This window comes from Aspergillus melleus (genome assembly GCF_016097325.1).
Source record: "Aspergillus melleus strain CBS 546.65 chromosome Unknown contig5, whole genome shotgun sequence".
NCBI lineage: Eukaryota > Fungi > Ascomycota > Eurotiomycetes > Eurotiales > Aspergillaceae > Aspergillus > Aspergillus melleus.
In genome coordinates, this window is record NW_025763374.1 from 2,904,505 (window position 1) to 2,924,919 (window position 20,415).

Sequence of the window (20,415 nt, forward strand, 5' to 3'; positions counted from 1 at the left end):
TCATACTTTCGCATGACGGGGAATACATAGAAAAAAACTAGTCCATGTTCAGTTGGAAGAATATACGCGCGCAAGGTCTAGGATCATACAATTCACATTCTTAGATGATACTACGGTGTCGCAAACATGAGCACGGCCATAGTGACGGCACCTATGCCCGTGTGTGCGTCGTCTGATCCGTGATAATAACAGCCAGTAGAAATACGATAGATTGAGTCTATCTCTAGTCCGTAAATGCTGATATTTCATGGTATGCTGGCCATATCCGCAGGCCTAGACCATAATCCCTGTTTCATTAACATCAGACTATCCATGGGTTACCCGAGAAATGGGTCAATTTCCGCCCAACTTCCTCGCCTACCCCTCTCCCCACCTCCAATCACCCACACCGTACCCATCCCGGTGCCTAGAATAGCAAACACCGATGCAACACACCCCTGCCTCAGCCTCGTACTATCCCAACACAGTAACGAGGGAAGCAGGGATTTTGTCCAGGGAAGGTACAGTGACAGTATGACACTTTCTGACACCTGGGGAGGGGGGATCTCCATATGGCGCACTAGCTGTACGTTGACTTGATTGGCATGTTTGCGTTTGTGGGTTTATTTGAGGGATTTACTAGATAACCAAGTACTGTGTATGCTTCATTCAAAGAATTCTCTCAATCTCTGTATGATTAGATCCCCGCACAAGTTGTGGTCCAGTGACCAACACGGTAAAGACCGGTCAATCGATTCTTTGTTTGCTTCTCTCCCATGACATCCTTGGCATGTCTTCGGCCGGATGTCCCAGGCATTCATGGGTTGGTCGATGCAGGCATAGCTAGTGTTATGATTGGACGGTTCAATCCAACTAGTTTAGAGGATCCAGAGAATGGCTGTAGAGGGAAATGAGGCCTCCAGCTTTCTGGACTGAGCCTATACGGTGGGGGTTCGAAAATGGTACAATGCATGGCAGATAGTCTCAGACATCCAGGCTTCCACAATATGTACAACTCTTATTTGACTAGCAACTCAATAGACGGAACAATAGGGATGGTCGAGCTATTGATGGGTGTCTGGCCTATTGAGGGTTTAATTTGATCTGGTATTGGGCTTTTTCATGTGTAACAAGCATGGAAGACGCACGTAATTTGTGACACTGTTGGGCAGTCTGGGGTAGGAAGAGGTCCCATTTTCACATGCTTCCTATGGGGCAAAGCCACTGCGACTACCAAGATCAAGAAGGAAACGTATGGACTGATTTTATTTCCGAACGAGGTTCAGGGTCGGCGACTGGAAAAACAAAGAAAGAACTTTTAATGGCGTTGGTTTAGGAGCTCCCGCCTCAGGCACCTATTTCTTAGGCTATACCGTCGGTATGACACAACCCAACCCCAACCACGCACCCCTCACAAGACATACCTGAAAAACGGATTCTGCTTATCCGTCAAATCCTGAAATGCCAACTTATCCCTCAAACTCTCATCCACATCCATCGCATCCCTCCTCCGATTCTCCCTCCACAGCACCACATACAACGCCGTCGCCGCCGCAATGGTGATACAATAGCAAATGATCAGCCCCTGCCATAGCTCCGGATAATGCTGATCGACCGTCTTGCTATTCACCAGCTGCGGCCCGATGATGTTACCCACCGTGTAGGCCACGAACACCGTCGCCGCCATGATGGTCTTCTTCGTGGCGCCGGCTACGTTGCTGGCGCCCAGCGTGATGATCAGGCTGACGACGGGTCCGAAGAAGCCCGTGATTGCGTACCCGGCTACCGGCGTGGCGGGTTGATAGCCCCAGGTGGATTTCCAGATCATAATGCAGCCGGCGATGACGGGGAGACAACAGGCGATGAGCATTGGGATACGGGTGTTGGGGATGCGGGACGAGATGTACCCGCAGAGGGGGATGAAGATGACGCAGACGGCGCCGACGGGGAATTGAAAGAGGATAGAATCGAGGGTGTCGAAGCCGAAGGTCGACACGATGAGGGGGCCGAAGCCGGAGATGGCGCCGTTGATGGTATATCTATGATTGTTAGGACGGGAAGCAGTTGGGCAAAGGTGAGAGGAAAGACGTACGCAGCGGCCATCATGATCGCTACAAGGTAGACCTTCACGTCCAAGAAAGCCTCTTTGATCTGATCCTATTTGATCTGCTGGCAGCGGACTCCTGTTTGGCCCTTTCGGAGTCGTTCGACGGCTACCACGCGCTCTTCTGGGGTCAAGAACCAGGCGGAAACGGGCGAGTTGGGCATCATGCAGCACCAAAGACCGAAGAGGAAGGTCAAGGCTCCCGCAAAAATGTAAATGTATTGCCATCGCGTCAACGAGCCCGAGGTGATCTGCCCGAATGCGTAGTTCAGCGCTCCTCCAATGATGGTGAACCATCCGGTGCCGGAGAACCACCACGCCTGACGCATGGCTTGCTCTTGCTGGGTATAGTACCCGCTGACGATGGTCATGAAACCAGTTGGCACGACGCTTTCAACGAATCCTACTCCTCGTTAGACATGTCCCGCCCAGTTTGGGGTTTGTTTCGTACCGAGGAAAAACCGCTGAACAAACAGGCCCTGCCAGGTTGTCACGCCTGCAGTAGCCGCACATGTGATGGCCCACAGCATAACAATCGGTCCGAAGACATATCGGATTTGGAATCGCTGGAGAATGAACGTCATCGGGTACAGACCCGCTAGCATACCGAAGTAAAAGATCGAGGTTGCCCAGCTGAGACGCGATGTATCTTTGGAAGGCGGCGAGGTGGAGTTATCCACCACTATCAGGGCCAGATCGGTCGTCATCCCGAATAAAGATGCACTTCCCAGAATAGCCTAACCAGTTAGACAAGTTGATGAGATCTAAGAGAACGCAGCTAACCTTATCCCAGTATACAAATCCATACCCTATTTACCGGTTAGCAATTGGGTACCATGGTCGAGTAGAATCAGCGAAAGCTTACCGATCAACATCGCCGGCATAAAGAACAAATCAATCTTGCGCAGCACACGCTTTTCTACAGCCGGATCAATTTCCCGCGCCTCGTCGCTCACCACCTCCAGCGCCTCATCCTTCTCGGCTGCGATGCCATCGGACGCGTGTTCGGCTGTTGCGCTAGGGACCTGGATCATTGTAAGAGCTTTCTAGGAGTGTCGGACAACAATCGCCATCAAAGGTCAGATCAGAATCTGAGAATATGTGCAAGGCAGACACTGAAGATATTGCCACTATTACTAGTCAATAAAAAAAATTCTCATGTAGAAATCCTTGAAGCGCCGGTGAACGTTACTCCGTAATTTCTTAGATTGGCGGAGAAACTTGCCGCTTGGGATTTGGCGGGGCCCCATTCCTACTCTTCCCGACATCGGATGGAGACAATTTCATATGGAGTCAAGACAGTATTTTCGAGGATTTCGCACACATTGATGGGTCTCAGAGGTTAGATTGTATGTTCCATCGTGATGTAATGAATGTATGGGACAGTTTAATGTCCGGATCTCTTATGGTCACGCTTTCAAAATGAGTTGAACATAGAATTATATAATCTCATCGGCTAGGCAGCTCAAATCATCGTTCAAACATCAACGATAGTTTCGGCTATCTAATATCAGCTTTTAATTGATTGTAATGAGTGAGAAAGCGAGGGAAAAAAAAAAGAAAAGAAAAAAGGGGGGGGGGGGAAGGGGAAGTATATCATGGCAGATAAAGCCCATATCCATATTCAGCGTTGCACTTGGAACATAACAGTCATGCGCTGAGCCGGAAGCAGTTTAAAAACCAGCGAGAGGGCCAGGGAAGCATCCGCAGTTCACAAGTATTGCCGCTGATTTGGCCGTCTGTCGTGCAAATTTCACTGCCTCAGCGTCGTCGGTTACCGTGGGTCATATTCATCGCACCGGGCCTGTTTTTAGTGGTCCTTGAAACGTTTAAGATTGACGTAGAAGCAATTTTGAGTAGAATGGCAAGCTGACTCTCATGGTCTGTTGATATTATCTGCAAGAATCAAGGATATCAAAATCTAGACAATCACCGGAGACAATCAACTATCGACCCTCCCCACTACTACTACCCCCAGAGGCCTCCAGGTCTTCTTTCCCCCTTGGAGCGAAGCTGCTCACTTCGGACTTATCCTGTCCCTTCCGAAGACCAGTAAGCGCGATGGTCTCGTCTTTGAGCAGGTACATATACCAGTAATATGTCGCTGAGTCTCGCATTAGCATATCCATCGTCCACCCCAGCACGAGACGGTACTCACCAACAAACAATCCACCACCCACAATGTTCCCTAGAAGGGTCGGAATTATCCCTTTCCAGATATACAGCCCCACAGTCAACTCAGGAGCCTTCAACCAGATCGCCATCGGAATGAAAGTCATGTTGGCAACGACGTGGTCGAATCCTAGCGATACAAAGGCGAAGATGGGCAGCCAGATTCCGATGATCTTAGAAGATAGTTCTCTTCCTTGGAGGCCGAGGAAGCAGCCTAGACATACTAGCCAGTTACAGCCGATGCCCCGGAGGAAGATCATGTGAAAGTCCGGGGTGAGTTGCTTTTTGTTGGCCATGGTGATGACTTGGGATTTGTAGGGTTCGGCGGAGAAGGCGTTTCCGTCTGCGTTAGAATTGGTGTCAGCATGCAGAGAAGTGAGCTGGGATTGATATACAGGGCGAAATACATACAGCCGAAGATGATAGCAACGATGAATAATGACCCAGCGAGGTTTCCCCAGAAAGTGACGAACCAATGTAGGAGCATTTTGAGCCAGGAGATTCGGCGTTGAAGAGCGGCTACTGTGGTATACTGCAACGGATTAGCGATGTTCATGACATAAATTGGGTTACGAAACGAACCATAAAAGAACCCGTGCATAGATCCGCTCCTGTCAAGACGATTATGACGAGCCCATACGGGAAGACCAATGCCCCGATGGTCCGGATGAGTCCTGGGGCATTCTCCTGGTACCACGACGCAGTGTTGGTACTCAACACCGTACCACATGCGAAGGCAAGTAGACAACCGGCGGAGAAAGCGCTGAAAAATACTTTATCAAGGCGCATATTACCTTTGGTGGCTCCTGCGCGGGAGACCAGCTCGGCCACTTCCGCGGGAGTGTAGGCGTCCATGGTCGTGGGAATAAATGAGCAGTGACGGTAGACGACGGAGAGACCAACACAGGGTGTACCAGGAAGAATAAGTATTATATGAAGTGCCAATCTCCGTGATGAGATAATATAAGATGATATACTCAACCTTGAGCGCCAAGATCTGGACAATGATCGCCAAGCGTCCCAGGGTGGCCAATCAGCAAGGGAGCCTGCTTATCGCGGATCGACAGACATTCCTTTAGCTCCAGGAATGGGCGAGTCATTGCATCTGCTGTTATCGTGGAGACTCTGTCCGCGGAAGTGCTTCAACCTGGGCAATCAGCATCCAATGCCGAGCTAGGGATAAGGGCCTGACTGTGGGATTATTGTCTAGGGGTGGTACGGCAGTATGCTAGTTCATGCTGTATCTCTCGTCAGAGTAGATCCAGGCCGATCACTTGAATATTGGGAAGATTGGGCGGAGTGCTGAAGTCATAATCTCATATCACATGCGGTCGATCCATGTATTATCATGTACCCCGTCACGCAGATGGCGTTGTCGGTGAGAGCTTGTCTTGGGTATGGCTGAACGAACCGTTGGGTGGTTCGTCATTGAGCATTGCTCATTGGTGACGGTCATTGCGACGACGTACTCCATGCATTGCCTTGAGGAAGCACTAGGTTAGGTATCATCTCAAGAGGAAGGACATTGGCCATGCCCTGATCGACTCCCCTCACTCGCGAGGGAAATTGTGCCGACTGCCGCAGCCGCAGTAACCAAGTTGATCTGGCCCTACAGGGTTGGACAGGAAATTTTAATGCGACAACTGATACTCGTTCGAGAAAAGATGGGCTTTAAACCTGACCGCTGCTAAAATCGCCAACGATGATTCCAACGTTCCTAGGTAAACTCCTACGTCATGTGTAGTACAGCCAAGCCGTTCGGCATGCCGATGTGTAGCATCCCCCCGGGGATAAGTAAGCTGGAATTGATCTTCGGTCGGAAGACTCGAACTAATGATCGCCATATGGATCGTCACACCAGGTTGGCTTCCAGGTCCAATCCTACGTAGTTAGGCACTGAATCCACCCCTGTGGCCGACTTGTCCTGGAGTGCTGACCTCGTTCGTCTTGGCAGCATGCACAACCATGCTATAGATTGGCGTGTGCTTTTAGATAAACTTCTTGCATTTAGGATTGAACCAAATAGGTTCGACGTGTCGGCCTAATGAGCGCTCTACATCATGATCATATCAGCCGCCTGTTTGATTTGTCTCGTTCTTTCGGTCATCTGGTTGAACCGATAGCTTCTGAGTCAATGCGACTGCACATCCACAATTGGACTTCACATGTTTTATTGATGCTAGCTTCCCCTCATTCAATATCTGCAGAGCCGTCTCCATCATCACTTGGCACTAAAACCGGATGTACGTGGTCTCGAACTCTGTGGAAGAACGTCTTATCTCAGGTGCCGAGATCTATAAAAACATTGCCGTCGACAGGTAAAATGTCGGCTAAAGGCAGGATATTTTGTTTGGAAAATTAGACCAGTAACATTCCAGGTTCGCCACTCCTAAACTAACACTTTAATTAGATCAAAAGTTCCCGTGACGTGCTTTCGCTGAAGAGATTGACCTATCTGCGCACAGCCGAGGATGATTATCTGATCAGACCGGATGAGCCGAGGGATCTTTTGGCGCTGGTCTGACATCTTATATGCCCCCCACCATGGGTTGTCCCCCACCGATGATATTCTCATCTTATATCTTTGTCTCTCTGTACAGTCTGTCGGTATTTGCTCAATTGTCAAAAGGATCGCCGAACCCCTAGCCTAGCCACCATGGTCGATCATGATTTGGCAAAGACCCTCTCGGCGCGTTATTATGTGCCGGGGCGCATTTTGTCAAATATCGAGGCTCAAGCTGGGCAGGATCCGCAGTTAGGGAATCAAAGTTGTGAAAGCTTTGTTTCCACTCGATCGGCATCTACAGTTGCTACTTCTAATCGCGTGAGTAAGCGTGGGAGGCCGAGGATGTCACCAGCGACAGAGGCAGCGTCTCATGTATGTACGTCCTTGCTGTATTAGATGAGACTATAATGAGCCAGCAAGACGCTAAATAGAACAAGGATCGTCGCACTCAAGTTCGGCACGCACAACGAACATACCGACAGAAAAAAGAAACAATGTTCCGAGACATGAAGAACCGGGTCTCCGAGCTGCAAGACACCGTTGATCGGATATCTGCCTCCCTCTCCGACTTCCACGAGATGGCTATCCAATCAGACCTTCACGTAACCCATCCGTACCTCTTTGAAAAGCTCAATGAGACGATCACTCAGGTTCAGCATGGAGCTGAGATTGGAGACCGCAATTGGGTCCACACCGAGCACACTCAACACGAACGAAGCAACCCATTCTATCCCACCGCAACAACAACAACCAGCGCCCTCGACCCATTCACATTCGGCTACATGATCAGTCCCGACGAGCAACAAGACCCAAGATCTCGTCACCCAACAATATCCCACGACAAGCAGCGCCCCGTCCGATTCACCCACTCTCTATACTCGTACCATTTACGACAGATCGAAAAGCCCCTGTCCGGAAGCAGTACACAAACGCACAGTTTCCACGAAACCGACTTCTCAAGGCGCCTGCAGCGCTACTGCCTCGAATACACCTGGCGCATCTTCGTCGATCCCAACGCCAACCCCCAGGAGTTCTACCGAGTATTCAGACTCGTTCCCTGCATCCGGTACAGCGACAAAATGCGCCCTTATCTGCAATGTCTCGTTCGTTCGGGGTCCCATGAATCGCTGGATATTGCCGCCGCGCCGTTCTACTGTATCGGGGGCGCGGGCACGCATTACCCCCGGCGACTGAACGGGGAGCCGGTTTATCCTGAGAATATGCGACTACCGAGGAGGATACTGAGCATATTGCCGCATTCGGGTGCAAAGGATGATATGGTGGACGCGTCGATTGACGATAGAGATACTCTGCTAAAGGCACTGGGGCTGCATGGTATATGGCTGGACTGTCATGATGTCCAGGGGTATTTGGAAGAGAAGGGGTTGGCGCTGGACGGTCCTTCGTGTGTCTATGCGTCTGGCTCGGGTGTCGCTACCTCCGAAGTATCCCATCCTAGGGTCGATCGTTCCGTGATGGATGTGGATGCGCAGAGCGAGGATATGGTGCCTATTAAGAAATTTCATGGCCGCGATGAGGAAAATCCAGGTAAATCCAGCAACGGCGATTTCACTTTAAATGTCGAAGAATTCTTCCACTGTGAGTATAGCTACAGAATCGTACATGTGCACACATGCTAATATGAACAGCACTTCTGAAAAACATGATCATCCTAGGTAGGGCGCCAGGCTTCCGACTAATCGACGTGGAAACGGCTTTCAAGTCGACTGTGAAACTGTCGTCTAAATGAAATTTCCGTTATGATTTCTGCAGTTGAATATTCAATGCCACTATTGCTGTATATAAGATGCATCCAGTTCTTCCAACACACGTCATATAGCCTAGAAACTTCTGTGCCTCAAAGCCTGTGCTCGTGCCTTCCAGGCAAAACACTAACTAGGAACAAGTAATGACAGTTGGTTTTTCATGGAACCAGGCTCTTTTGACTCCTGGAAAATACCTCATCACCCAAGGTTCCAGGGTTTTCTTGACCCCGAAAAGTCAACTTATGACATCTCTCAGCCCTCTGGGAACCGTTCCCCGATACTTTAATTGACTGATTTCCCGGGAAGATTGACAGAGAAATTTTCTGGCGCTCTTCTTCCCTTCCTGCAGGCCCGAGCCCCTAATAGAACAAGAAAGATACATAAAGAGAAAGAAAAAAGAAAACCATCCCTCATACCTCTACAGACAGCCATACGGCTCAATATACACCTCCCAGGTCCCTCCAAGAATCTCGCACGAACTATTTGTGATTCTCGCCGAATCATACCCAACATCTCAGCAACATACATCTACCTCCACCTCAACAATATGGCATCCCTCTGGGTACTTCGCGAGATCGCCTTCTTCTGGGGTTGTTGTTTTCTAGTTTCTATGCTCTTTCTTCTTTACTGAAATCATTTGTGTGCTGGGAAGTGATGGGCTTTTCTCTATTTCTTGGTTCTCCAGGGAGCTCAGAGCATCTGTGTGGATTCGTTTTTCGGGATAGAAGATGGAGGATTGTACTTCTTAGCAGTACTTATCCATAGGGAACCGAGGTAGATGCTATATTAATCAAATGGTAGCTTCGGGATCCTGTGTTCATATCCTACCTAAATAGACAGCTACCTGCTACACATACACGTATGTGGCGCATCCAACCGGTTCCTGACAGGTTTTGAGCCCGGGGTATGTGCTACGTGACCTCTTTCGGGATACTATGAGTACTTTGGGATACTATATAATATATATCAACCGAATTGCATCCTCAGAGATACAAGCCCTGGTATGACAAATCCCACTCAAGATACTTCCTCCCAACTAAGCTCATTATGAAACCATCCGTCACTTCCAAACTAGATCTCCTCCTTCCCAATAAGCTCCTCGACTACCCATCCCCCTCATCATCCCGCCTCCTCAATGTGCCCGGTGTGCATAATCTACGTGACCTCGGCGGTCTACCAACCCGTTTTGGTCGCATCAAACGAGGAAAGGTCTTCCGTAGCGCTCAGCCAGGCACCATCACGCCCGCCGGAGCACAAGCTCTACGAAGTCTAGGTATCAAGACGATCTTTGATCTTCGCTCCAAAGGAGAAGCCGAGGCCCTTGACCCTTCGTTGCGGGTCAAACAGGTAAACGGTATACGGAGGGTAGCGGTGCCTGTGTTTGCTCGACATGGTAGTTCAAGATCTAGGATCAAGAGCTATGCAATGGGGGAGACTGTATGCTTCGCCCAACCCACATCCTCCCCTCCTCTCTTTCTTCATCGTGCGTTGCAATGCGGTAGCAGAATTATAACAACTGAATATCACCAGGGCTTCCGAAAAAAATACCGCGATATCCTAACCTCCGGCGGTCTCGCATTCCGTCCCGTACTGCAGGATATCCGTGACAATGGCTCCTCCGGATGTCTATTCCACTGTACCTTGGGACGAGACAGAACGGGGATCCTGTCGGCAGTGATACTGGCTCTTGTAGGCGTGGATGACGCGACGATTGAGCTGGATTACTGTTTGTCGGATCAGGGATTGGCGGACTGGCGGCCTGCTTTGAGGGGGATTGTGCTCAGGATGGAGCCGGGGCTGTTTGGAGTGGGGGAGGTGGAGAACATCTTGAGCGTTAGGTACGTATCATTTTGCTCCTTTCTTTCTTTCTTTCTTTCTTCCTTTTGGGTCTGGGAGCTGAGGCGAGATTGTTTTCTGAAACTCGCGCTATGAGCAGGGCTGACTTATATAGAGCATTGAGGTTGACAGATACATTGGGGTTCATGAGGCGGAGGTACGGTAGCGTCGAGGGGTATGTGAGGAGCTGTTGTGGGTTGGACGAGGGTGATATTGAAGCCATTAGGGGGAATCTTCTTGAGAAGAGCGGGATCTCATTTTGAGTGGTTAGTTGTCACGGATTGAAGTACTTGCCATCCTTTCGAGACAATTCTCTATCCGATGGAAACACGAAGATGAGCTTCGATCTACATTTAGCTCCCCTGGACCCTCTCGCACACATAGGTCAAGTGAGCCAGCCAATTATAACGTCCAGAGAACCTAGATGTCAGAAATAGCGAAAGTCCACTCTGGTATGTTGGGCCAATAGAATGGAGATTGGAACGAGTTGGCACGACCCGCAGAGCATCAGTCACGCGGCTATATTTGCAGTCATAAGATAAGGATCTAGGTTCAAATTTGTATCAAGTACACATTCATGCAAATCAATAATCATTCCGCTCAATTGTTTTCCTTCTCCACACTAAGAGTGTTTCTAGTGCTAGAGTACAGTTAGCCACCCGGATCTCCTACAACGACAGAGATACTCACAGTAATATCCTCCCACGCATCCCATCCACGACCCTTGACTTGTTTCAAGTCCTCCTCGGTAAACTGCTTCCCGGTCGTGAAGTACCCCGAATGAATCTTTGCGTCAATCTCTACCCTCGAATCCTCGGGAATCATTTCTACTGGCGCGTCAGTACCATTCCAAATATGAATCATATACAACTCACCATCAGGGATCGGAATTCTCTCCAGGATGGGGATTCCCTGCTCCACAATAGCATCGTGCTTCATATTCGACATGGAGAGCATGCGATCCACCTTCGTAATGCCCAACCAATGCAAGATGTCTGGCATGAGGGCTTGGAATCGCATCTAATCCTCATTAGATATGTCTGACCGAAATTGTCCTGAAAGGACAGGGAACGGAAAGGAGGGGAGGAAGGGGCCTTACATCCTTCGTGCCAGCAATATTCTCCGTGCGCTGGAAATACTGATCCGCCGTATCACCACCTCGTTTTCGCGAGTTATAAACCAAATACTTAACCACCTCACCCAACGCGCGCCCTTCTTTCCGGAAGTATATCACCACCCCTGAGCCGCCGTTCTGCGCCTCCTTGATCGCTTCCTCGATCCCAAATACAAGATACGGTCGACACGTACAGATATCGGACTGGAACACATCCGACCCGTTACATTCATCATGAATCCGCAATGCCAGACGAATATTCGGATCCGATACCCTCTCCGGTGGCCCGAAGATGTACACCGTCAGTCCGCCAATTGGGGGCAAGAACACCTTCATATCCGGACGGGTGATAAGCTCGGGGTAGTTTCCACCTGTGTGCTCGAACAGGGCTCGTCGAAGAAGCACCTCGTCAACGCCAAACCGCGCCGCCACACCCGGTAGATACCAGACTGGCTCCACGGCTACCTTTGTCACTCGCACGTCGCCCTGCCCGTTCAACACGATATTCCCGTCGATCGGGAGTCGACCGATCTTAATAGCTTCGCTGATCTCGGAGACACGCATTGTAGCCCGCGTCACGGCGATGGTTGGCCGCACGTCCAAGCCCGACTCGATGTGGGAGGAATAGTGTTTGACGATATCGTGGCCGAAGGGGTCCATGGAGACGATCTTGGTCTTATCGCCCCATGCGGCCTGCGCGGGGAAGTTGAACGTCGGCTGCGTGTTGAGGAAGTTCGGTCGAAAGTCTGGATCAAGTGCCCCCGAGGCGATGGCCAGCGCACCGTAGATCGCGTAGCTGCCGCCGTGAGCGCCGATCGCGTTGCGTTTGCTGATGGTGCTTTTGGATCGCGAGACGATGACAGGTCCGCGTGAGGCCGGTGTCGAGGCGCCCCAGTTTAGGGGGATCGGGTTCGCGACGCTTTGGTTGGGGTAGGTTGTGAGCTGGGAATGTTAGTAGCTAGTTGGGTTGAGGAGGAAAGGGAGATGTGTGGATGGCATACGACGATGCGGTTGGAATAGTGCTCCATTACCGACTTGGTCGGGTTTGTTGTGCCTGTCATTTTGAGGTTTGGGGAGGATAGAGTGGGAGTAGACGATAGAATACGAGTGCACAAGATGAAGTAACACAGAACTACTCTTTTCTACTTGATGGACATCTGTATTATATACCTAAACGTCCCTACGGTCGGTCTCATCCAAATTAGCAGACAGAGTGATAAGCCTTGCGTGCAATCTGGACGGAGGTTGCGGATGCGCCGGACACCTATCAGCTGTCATCGTGCCCTAGTGTAGTCCGGAGATTAGCTGGCGAGCTATCGGCTGTGCCAGTGCAACATAAGCAACACGGGGAGGAGATCCTTGGTAGATAAAGCTACTGCGGTCGAATGAGGGGAGATAAGAGCTGCGGTGCGGGTTATCTTGGCTTATCTTCGGTGGTATCTCATCTAATCTTATCTTATCTCTGCTTGGCTGGTCTCTATATATGGGTCAAGGACAAAGTGGTTTCACGAAATTGAAGAATGATTGCTGGCTACATGTTTTTGTTGGAGCTTTCTATGGTGACAGGGCTTGGAGTCAGGGTACGAGCATTGCAGATAGGGAACATGCTAGAATATCAGGGCTACGTTTTTATATAGCTTGGCTCTTCGAGAGGGCTAAATCCAGAATGAATTCAATTGATCTGTCCTGCTCACAGCCCGAGACGTAGCTGCACGGGAGTTCGCCATTTAAAACAATGTACCATCGCCAGAGTTTAGAATCGGACTACACTTACTCTCCGGCCTCTTCGCAGCGGCCAACTCCCTTCCGGCTTTCCAAGATCCTGCCTCCAGTATCTGCGGCAGAGTCAACTTGGTCTCACCGAACCGACCACTCGCTAAGATGCGTCTATGCAACACGTCAAGAAGAGCGACCGTCATTGCACGCCACTCAACAATCTCATCATCCATAACTTTATAACAAGGCAGATTGGTCCCGGAGGTCTTCAACCCTCGCTGCAACGTATCGGGCTTCAATGTAAGGACACCCATATCCACGAACAACCCTCCATTTCGGTACTCCGGTAATCCAGTACCTAGCTCGGCATTGGTCCATTTGACAGACAGGAGGCGTTGGAACGGGACCATTAGCGAGTATGCCAGCCACTGAGTGAGTTTGTGGAATGGCTGTATGTTGCCCGTATTAGATTTGCAGGGGTTGTATGAGAGTACTTTCAAAGGCCATGCGTCTCCAATAGGGTTTCCATCAATGCGGGTCCGGTCGGATGGCCAGATTGGGATCAAAGTGGTTTGCAGGGCGTCCCAGAGCTGAGTGTAGTCGATGGTCTCTATGCTTTGAGATTTCAGGTAGTCTACGTAGTGTTAGGCAAAGCGTAACTCATGCATTAAGAAACGACACTTACCAACAAGCCTTCCTGGACGGCCCTCCGGACCATAGATATTTGACAGTTTTCGGAGGGAGGATCCCAGTTGTTGAATGATCTCGGCCCTCGCGTTAACCCCTACTAGAGGGTTGTCGCCATTGACTTGGAAACCACGAGACAGCTCTTCCGCAGTGATGTTCTGCAATGCCTCCCCTAGTCGAAACTGCGTCAGCCCCCTATGTAATAAGTGCCGAGGTCGGATACGCTTACCATGCACCACATCCTTACGCGAAGAACCCTTGTTTGCAAAAACCCCATCCAAAAACATATAAAGTGAGGCAACAGCAATGCCCTCACTTCTGTTATATACCTGTCCAGATTTCTCCTCGCGGAAGCGCCAGTGATCTCCGGCGCCGGCGTCCAAGAGAACCGATACGAAGAACAGGTCAACTAGGCTTCGTACTTTCTCTGCATTGTCGTATCCCTGTGAGTCCCATCGCTCGATCAACTCTGCGATCCTAGGTACTCCACCGACGTCGAAATGCTGCCAGCGACCGTGAGGGGGGATCTGGTCGTACTTGTCCGGTCCGAAGTCTCTCTTTACGGAGGAATGTGTTAGTAGAGTTCCATGTCCTTAGTAGGATGGAGTACTCACCTCGATAATATCCATCACATACTCGGCGGTTGCGTCTAGTTTCTCTGGATGATAGTCAAAATGGTTGAGTTTGCCTTGCTCCGCATTCTGGAAGACGATTTGCGCTCGTTCTCGGACGGCCTTCAGGCTAAGGAGATACTTGATTGTGTCTGACATGGTGGGTAGCTTGAATGTTGACAATGTGAATATTTCCCAGATACAGCCGAAACAGAAGAAAGCTTCGTAAGGTAGAGGAGAGGTTGACAACGCACCCAGAATGAGGGGTTGGATGCAGGTCAAGAGCAGGTGATTTGGTACGCGGCGAGCTGCAGGTGCCAAGCCCTTCCCGTTTAGGTCTTTGGGCTGTCTCCGAGGCTTATCGCCGGGGAGGGCTGATAGGGCTATCTTATCTGATGGGCTTGGAGTAATCTATAGCGTGAGATAGTCCGGCGATATCATGTCAAGTCCTGGTTATACCGAGTGTCCATAGTAACGGCTTCGTCCTATATCAACTCTGATACCTGTCCCAGTCATCGAACACCCATCTCCCAATAACATTTCTCTCCACCATCTATCCCACCCTTACCACTTCACATCCCAGCAGCACATACTAGCAAACCAGCCGCCAAAATGGCCATTTCCCACCTCTCCAGCGTCCACACAATCCAAGATCCCACATTTACCACCCTCCTCGACCAGCTGCGCGACCGTACCCTCACCCCCTCAAACGTCCGAGCCCTAGTACACGAAGCCGCCTCCACAATCGCCCAAAACATCACCCTCAAGGCCCCCGCCAACGAAACACTCGCAATCATCGTGGTCCTACGCTCCGGTCTGGCCATGTTCGAGGGCTTCATGAAGAACGTCCCCGAGGACGTCACAACGGCCGTCTATCACATGGGTATCTTTCGTGATGAATCGTCCCTGCAGCCCGTCGAGTACTATAACAAGTTGCCCATGAAACCGGCGCATATTAAACAGGCAATTGTGTTGGATCCGTTGATTGCAACTGGGGGTACGGCGGGCGCGGTGGTGGATATTTTGAAGTTAGTAATCTCCCTTTTCCATTTTCTTGTTCGTATCCTTGTTTTGTGTGGAGAAGCTAATTGTTCGGCATGGTAGGGAGTGGGGAATTGACAAGGTTACGTTCTTGTCGTTGTTATCGACGCCTGTTGGGCTGGATCGTGCTGCGAAAGTGTGGCCTGAGTCGACGGAGTTTGTGGTTGGTGCTGTTGACCCGGGTTTAGATGATAAGGGGTATATTGAGCCGGGAGTGGGGGACATTGGAGATAGGTTGTTTGGAACGGGATTTTAAGAGGGCCGGTATATGTTTCTTGATAGCAGATACCACTTGAATATGGCGCTTTAAGTGCTCGAAGCTGACAAGTTAGTTAAGAAACGTAGCATGTAGTCTTTCCTACACTATCTGCAAAGGCTTTGGCAATAGTTACAATAAAGGTGACCCTTTGATAGACGTGGATAATTAGAGAAACATCTCAGTTGCCAGGTCCAAAGTTATTCAACGCTTCAACGCCACCTTGTTTTACTACAAGTTCAATTATGTCTTGAACAAAACTCATAAGATTGGAGATAAGTGGCATGTCATTTAGCAGCCTATTCTGGTATGTATATGTTCAAGATGTGTAATTTAAGCACCAAAGCCAGATAGTCAAAACCAAACGCCAACACAGTCAAAATAGACGACATCAAAAGCTACCACCCAGCCAAACAGAAAACACTAAGTACCATAATACCGGTCTCCAAAGTCACCCACTCCAGGACTAATATAACTTCACAGAGCACAGTCAGCAAACAGAACAGCTAAAACCAACCGACAGGAGAACACTCACTTCTCAGCAGTAAGGTCCGAGTCCACGGCCGCCGACACAATTCTCAATTCAGGAAAGGTCGTCGACACAACATCAAGTCCTTTCTTCGAGGCTACCACATTGACGAGAACAATAGAATTTTCAGGCACGTCGTGGTCTTTCAGTGTCTGGACGGCTTTAATGACTGAACCCCCAGTTGCAAGCATTGGTTCCAGGAGTAGCACCACTGATTCATTAGCTCTACAGCAAAACGTACATGTGTCTAGATATAGGCGGTAGACTTACCATTATCTTTGATATGCCGTGGTAGCTTTGAATAGTACAGCTGTGCTTTACTTGTTTGCTCGTCTCGTTGGATTAGAATGTGTCCGAAGCTCAATGGGCCCCTAGATATCGAGATTCCTTAGCATGGTGTATAGCTAAGCAGTTGGGAGAAAGACCAACATCCATGTATTCCGCAGCGCATGCTCCATGCTAGCGCCTGCCCGGAGTACGCTCACTCCACATACGTCCTTGGTATGTCGAATTCCCATATAGGTCGCCCCTGTAGGCGTCTTTATGGTTTGAGGCTCCGACGGAACATGAGTGAGTGCTATCTCTGTTAGTGTAATCTAGATCGACAATTGGACAGACATTGTACAGTACATACCCAAAGTGATAAGCCGTTGGGCAATTCTGTCGACGGCAGAACAGAAGTCGCGGTGCGATGTGCTTGCGTCTCGGATTTTGGTCATCAGACTGAGAAGAGGTGCATCTTGCTCGAGTTGGGTGATTCGATTGATCGGTGGTAGTTGTTCCGTGGGAGTTACGCCATTGGATTGTTCCATCGTTATTGGCGGAAGTTGATTAGGTGTTAGACTGGAGGGTTTGAGAGCACTATCGGAACTGAGGCACTAGAAGGAGACAGGACTTAAAGTCGCTACTTTCCGAGGGAAGTCAGTGTTTTAGAGCGTCGAGGTAGAGACAACTGCTGAAACCTGTCTTTCGTATATCTGCACGATGCTGTTCAACGGTAGGTGCCGATTAGATGGCGCTGATAAGATATGATCACCCACGGACCGATTAAGCTTATCGCAGTGCATCAGCTGCTTTTTGATAGAGGCTCCAGCAGTGACTTGTTATCGGACACTGCCGCACGTTAGAGGTTTATCAGTGAGGGAGGTGCCATGTACTCCTCAGGTTCTTTGTATTCAGATGCTTCGCAGCCACCCCCTCACGGGAATATGTTTCCCCGCAATTGGGTTATGCAGGAGGTAAAGGGTCATGTGCTGAGTGATCTTTGTCTATCTTGCTATATTTGACAGTATTTCCATGAGATCATACAGACAGGAGTACGCTAGAGTAGGATTCATATTTTCCAGGATGATGTGCTCCTTCAGCTGGTAGTCCTTCGATACCCCCACCTTGAGTGTTATGATGTATATACCTAGGTCACTAACCACCCAAAGTCATTGAAACCCCTGAACCTCTATTTCAATGGAGTTTCAAAATGACAGTAATAACTAAATAACCATGTGTCCTCCTTAATGGTATCATCACCAACACAAGATGCTGGTATCCAGCCTTATCACCCTTACGTAAGAGACCCCCACACCTTATCAGTCTTCCCCGCAAAAAGGGGACCGAGGCGATAAGGCATAACCTCGCAATCAACAATCATGAAGATAGCCATCTCCCTGCTCAATTTTGCGCGCGATAGCTGACCATGCCAAAAGCACCGGTGACTTCTTCCAGACGCGTTAGATTCACGCCTTTTGCTAGCAGTGTATCGCCTAGCAGTGGTGAGGATAGTAGTGCGCCAGTTGCAGCTTCAGGCCATGTGCGGCGCCGATCGGACGATGGGCGCGATAGATCGAGTCGATCGAGAGCGGAATCTAATCATGAGATTGACCCCGTGATTGAGATTGAAGATCTAGAGGACTACGAGAATGAACGACGATCTCCGGATTTGGAAGAGTCTCCGCCCCCGCCTCCTACGGTAACGCATTTGTTTATCAATAATAAGCGTGTAATGTCGAGGGCGAAGAATTGGGGGAGTGTTTTGGACCCGGTATACATGACTCTCCTGCGATATTGCTTATTAAATTGGGTTGATAATAATGATATGAAATGTAGGTGTCGCAGCGATTGCTGTGCAGAGTGCCGACAAGCACACTTTTCGAGGTCCAGAGTGCAGTCGATGCCGCGGAGGATGCGCAGCCAGAATGGGCAGCGCTGGGATTTCAAACGAGAAGAGAACATCTTCTGAGGCTAATTGATGTGCTGAGAGAAATGTCTCCTGAGATTGTGCGAGACTTGATCCTTTTTCGGGGAGAAAGCAACAAGGTTAACTCCTGTTCCAGGTAACCTGCCTATCTCGAGAAGTAGGCAAAACGCTGGCGGATGCAGACGCAGAGGTCTTCCGGGGATTAGACTGTATCCACGCCGCATGTTCAGTTGGCCCTGAGATGGCGGGCATGTACCTCAACGACGTCACCTTGCTGCAAACCTTCTATGAGCCGATCGTGAGTCTCCTATCCATTAACCTCACATCCCTAAAACTGACCGAGGATCAGGGAGTCTGCGTGACGATCACCCCCTTCACCTTCCCGTTCATGATCCCTCTCTGGTCACTCCCGTATGCGCTGATAACGGGAAACACGACCATCCTCAAACCATCTGAACGAGCACCAACCACTTCATCGCTTCTTGCAGAGGCTTTCCTCAGAACTGGATTCCCGCCCGGTGTCTTCAATGTTCTCCACGGCGGCCCATCAACAGCAATTCAGCTAATCAACCAACCCTCTGTCCAAGCTATCAACTTTGTTGGCTCTGAAACCGCAGCTAAGCAAGTGCACGATACTGCCAGATCTCTCGGGAAACGCGTCCAGGCCGAATGTGGCGGGAAGAATCACGGCGTGGTCCTCGAAGACGCAAATATGATGCCAACCCTGTTTGCGATCGCGGGAAGTGCATTTGGCGCTGCAGGTCAGCGGTGCATGGCTTTGAGTGTCGCTGTTTTTGTGGGGAGCACTAGAGAATGGATTCCGAAATTGACCGAGTTGGCGAAGTCGATGGTTGTTGGTTGTGGAGGGGATCAGGAATCGAAGATCGGGCCGTTAATCGACCAGGCGGCCAAGAAGCGAGTAGATGCAATCATCCAGCGGGCAGTTGAGGAGAGGGCCACGGTTTTGCTGGACGGCCGAGATGTGCAAGTGCCGGATTATCCGGATGGCAATTTCATGGGTCCGACGATTCTCACTGGAGTGGAGACATATATGGAGTGCTATCAGATGGAGATATTTGGACCGGTGCTGATATGCATGGAGGTTGATACGCTGGATGAAGCTATTGAACTGATCAATCACAATAAATGTAAGTGTGCTTCCCTCGATGCGGTGAAATCCGTTGACTGAGAGAACAGATGGAAATGGATGCTCTATCTTCACGACGAGTGGAAAACATGCCAATACGTTCCAGCGAAGGGTCAATGTCGGCCAGATTGGGGTTAATATCCCGTTGATAGGTACGTGACTGACGAAAAATGGTTATGTTGCTTATAGTTCAATGTACTAAGTTGCTAGCGCCATATGGAACCGCCGTCCGCACAAGCAATAAGGACTCTTTCCTCGGTGGTAAGTAGTATCATCCCTGCAGCGACCACGCTAATGTAATATTAGATCGCCATGCTCCTGGTAAAGCATACTGGCCTTTTTTTACTGCAACGAAAACCGTGTCCTCAAGGTGGGATCAATAAAGTGGGTATCATTCTGTCAAGCATAGCGTGGCCGTGTGCTTTTTATTCCCTGTCGATATCCTTCAACCCCGTCCAGCCATTTGGGGATAGCTCTAATGGCAGCAAGATCCCAACAATCATAAATCCTCTTAGAACATGTTCCAGCCCAGGATGAACCTGTATAACCTGATCAGCTCACCGCATCTTTTCTCCACTTGTGCTTCCACAACCGTCCACCAACTAGAATTCCTACATATCGCCGCACCAACTGTCATGTTACACCCACGCCCTGCGTACCATTCAAATTGACCACCTACAAAATATCGAAGTCATGACGACAGTCTCGTATCCCGAACCTGGACCGACGTCACCCTGGCAGCTGACCTAAATGGAACAGG

At 49.8% G+C, this 20,415-nt stretch overlaps 10 protein-coding genes across 10 annotated transcripts; 4 read left to right on the top strand and 6 right to left on the bottom strand.

The window, feature by feature from the left end:
* Positions 1–1,390: 1,390 nt before the first annotated feature.
* LDX57_009359 (uncharacterized protein) lies at positions 1,391–1,849 on the bottom strand (the record flags this gene model as incomplete). The annotated part of the gene is made up of 1 exon (XM_046091085.1): positions 1,391–1,849. One exon carries the CDS (start codon positions 1,847–1,849, stop codon positions 1,391–1,393), a length of 459 nt encoding a protein of 152 aa, XP_045947062.1.
* Positions 1,850–2,136: 287 nt separating this feature from the next.
* On the bottom strand, positions 2,137–3,117 carry LDX57_009360 (uncharacterized protein; the record flags this gene model as incomplete). The annotated part of the gene is made up of 4 exons (XM_046091086.1): positions 2,137–2,486; positions 2,535–2,820; positions 2,867–2,892; positions 2,949–3,117. 4 exons carry the CDS (start codon positions 3,115–3,117, stop codon positions 2,137–2,139), a joined length of 831 nt encoding a protein of 276 aa, XP_045947063.1.
* Positions 3,118–4,029: 912 nt separating this feature from the next.
* LDX57_009361 (formate/nitrite transporter family protein) lies at positions 4,030–5,110 on the bottom strand (the record flags this gene model as incomplete). The annotated part of the gene is made up of 4 exons (XM_046091087.1): positions 4,030–4,187; positions 4,242–4,598; positions 4,667–4,787; positions 4,838–5,110. The coding sequence occupies 4 exons, from the start codon at positions 5,108–5,110 to the stop codon at positions 4,030–4,032; spliced, it is 909 nt and encodes a 302-aa protein (XP_045947064.1).
* A 2,145-nt stretch (positions 5,111–7,255) lies between these two features.
* On the top strand, positions 7,256–8,511 carry LDX57_009362 (uncharacterized protein; the record flags this gene model as incomplete). The annotated part of the gene is made up of 2 exons (XM_046091088.1): positions 7,256–8,360; positions 8,411–8,511. The coding sequence occupies 2 exons, from the start codon at positions 7,256–7,258 to the stop codon at positions 8,509–8,511; spliced, it is 1,206 nt and encodes a 401-aa protein (XP_045947065.1).
* Positions 8,512–9,574: 1,063 nt separating this feature from the next.
* On the top strand, positions 9,575–10,626 carry LDX57_009363 (tyrosine-protein phosphatase; the record flags this gene model as incomplete). Its single annotated transcript, XM_046091089.1, has 3 exons — positions 9,575–9,964; positions 10,058–10,365; positions 10,479–10,626. 3 exons carry the CDS (start codon positions 9,575–9,577, stop codon positions 10,624–10,626), a joined length of 846 nt encoding a protein of 281 aa, XP_045947066.1.
* Positions 10,627–10,997: 371 nt separating this feature from the next.
* Positions 10,998–12,538, bottom strand: URG1_2 (Uracil-regulated protein 1; the record flags this gene model as incomplete). Its single annotated transcript, XM_046091090.1, has 5 exons — positions 10,998–11,003; positions 11,054–11,190; positions 11,239–11,383; positions 11,463–12,419; positions 12,479–12,538. 5 exons carry the CDS (start codon positions 12,536–12,538, stop codon positions 10,998–11,000), a joined length of 1,305 nt encoding a protein of 434 aa, XP_045947067.1.
* Positions 12,539–13,204: 666 nt separating this feature from the next.
* Positions 13,205–14,650, bottom strand: LDX57_009365 (URC4/urg3 family protein; the record flags this gene model as incomplete). The annotated part of the gene is made up of 4 exons (XM_046091091.1): positions 13,205–13,827; positions 13,879–14,052; positions 14,110–14,437; positions 14,495–14,650. 4 exons carry the CDS (start codon positions 14,648–14,650, stop codon positions 13,205–13,207), a joined length of 1,281 nt encoding a protein of 426 aa, XP_045947068.1.
* A 352-nt stretch (positions 14,651–15,002) lies between these two features.
* On the top strand, positions 15,003–15,788 carry LDX57_009366 (uncharacterized protein; the record flags this gene model as incomplete). Its single annotated transcript, XM_046091092.1, has 2 exons — positions 15,003–15,519; positions 15,596–15,788. Exons 1-2 carry the CDS (start codon positions 15,104–15,106, stop codon positions 15,786–15,788), a joined length of 609 nt encoding a protein of 202 aa, XP_045947069.1. The 5' UTR covers positions 15,003–15,103.
* Positions 15,789–16,211: 423 nt separating this feature from the next.
* LDX57_009367 (uracil phosphoribosyltransferase) lies at positions 16,212–17,129 on the bottom strand (the record flags this gene model as incomplete). Its single annotated transcript, XM_046091093.1, has 5 exons — positions 16,212–16,254; positions 16,324–16,528; positions 16,588–16,688; positions 16,747–16,894; positions 16,952–17,129. The coding sequence occupies 5 exons, from the start codon at positions 17,127–17,129 to the stop codon at positions 16,212–16,214; spliced, it is 675 nt and encodes a 224-aa protein (XP_045947070.1).
* An 878-nt stretch (positions 17,130–18,007) lies between these two features.
* On the top strand, positions 18,008–20,038 carry LDX57_009368 (uncharacterized protein; the record flags this gene model as incomplete). The annotated part of the gene is made up of 7 exons (XM_046091094.1): positions 18,008–18,352; positions 18,418–18,588; positions 18,645–18,806; positions 18,858–19,656; positions 19,706–19,807; positions 19,866–19,916; positions 19,962–20,038. The coding sequence occupies 7 exons, from the start codon at positions 18,008–18,010 to the stop codon at positions 20,036–20,038; spliced, it is 1,707 nt and encodes a 568-aa protein (XP_045947071.1).
* Between the last annotated feature and the right edge of the window lie 377 nt (positions 20,039–20,415).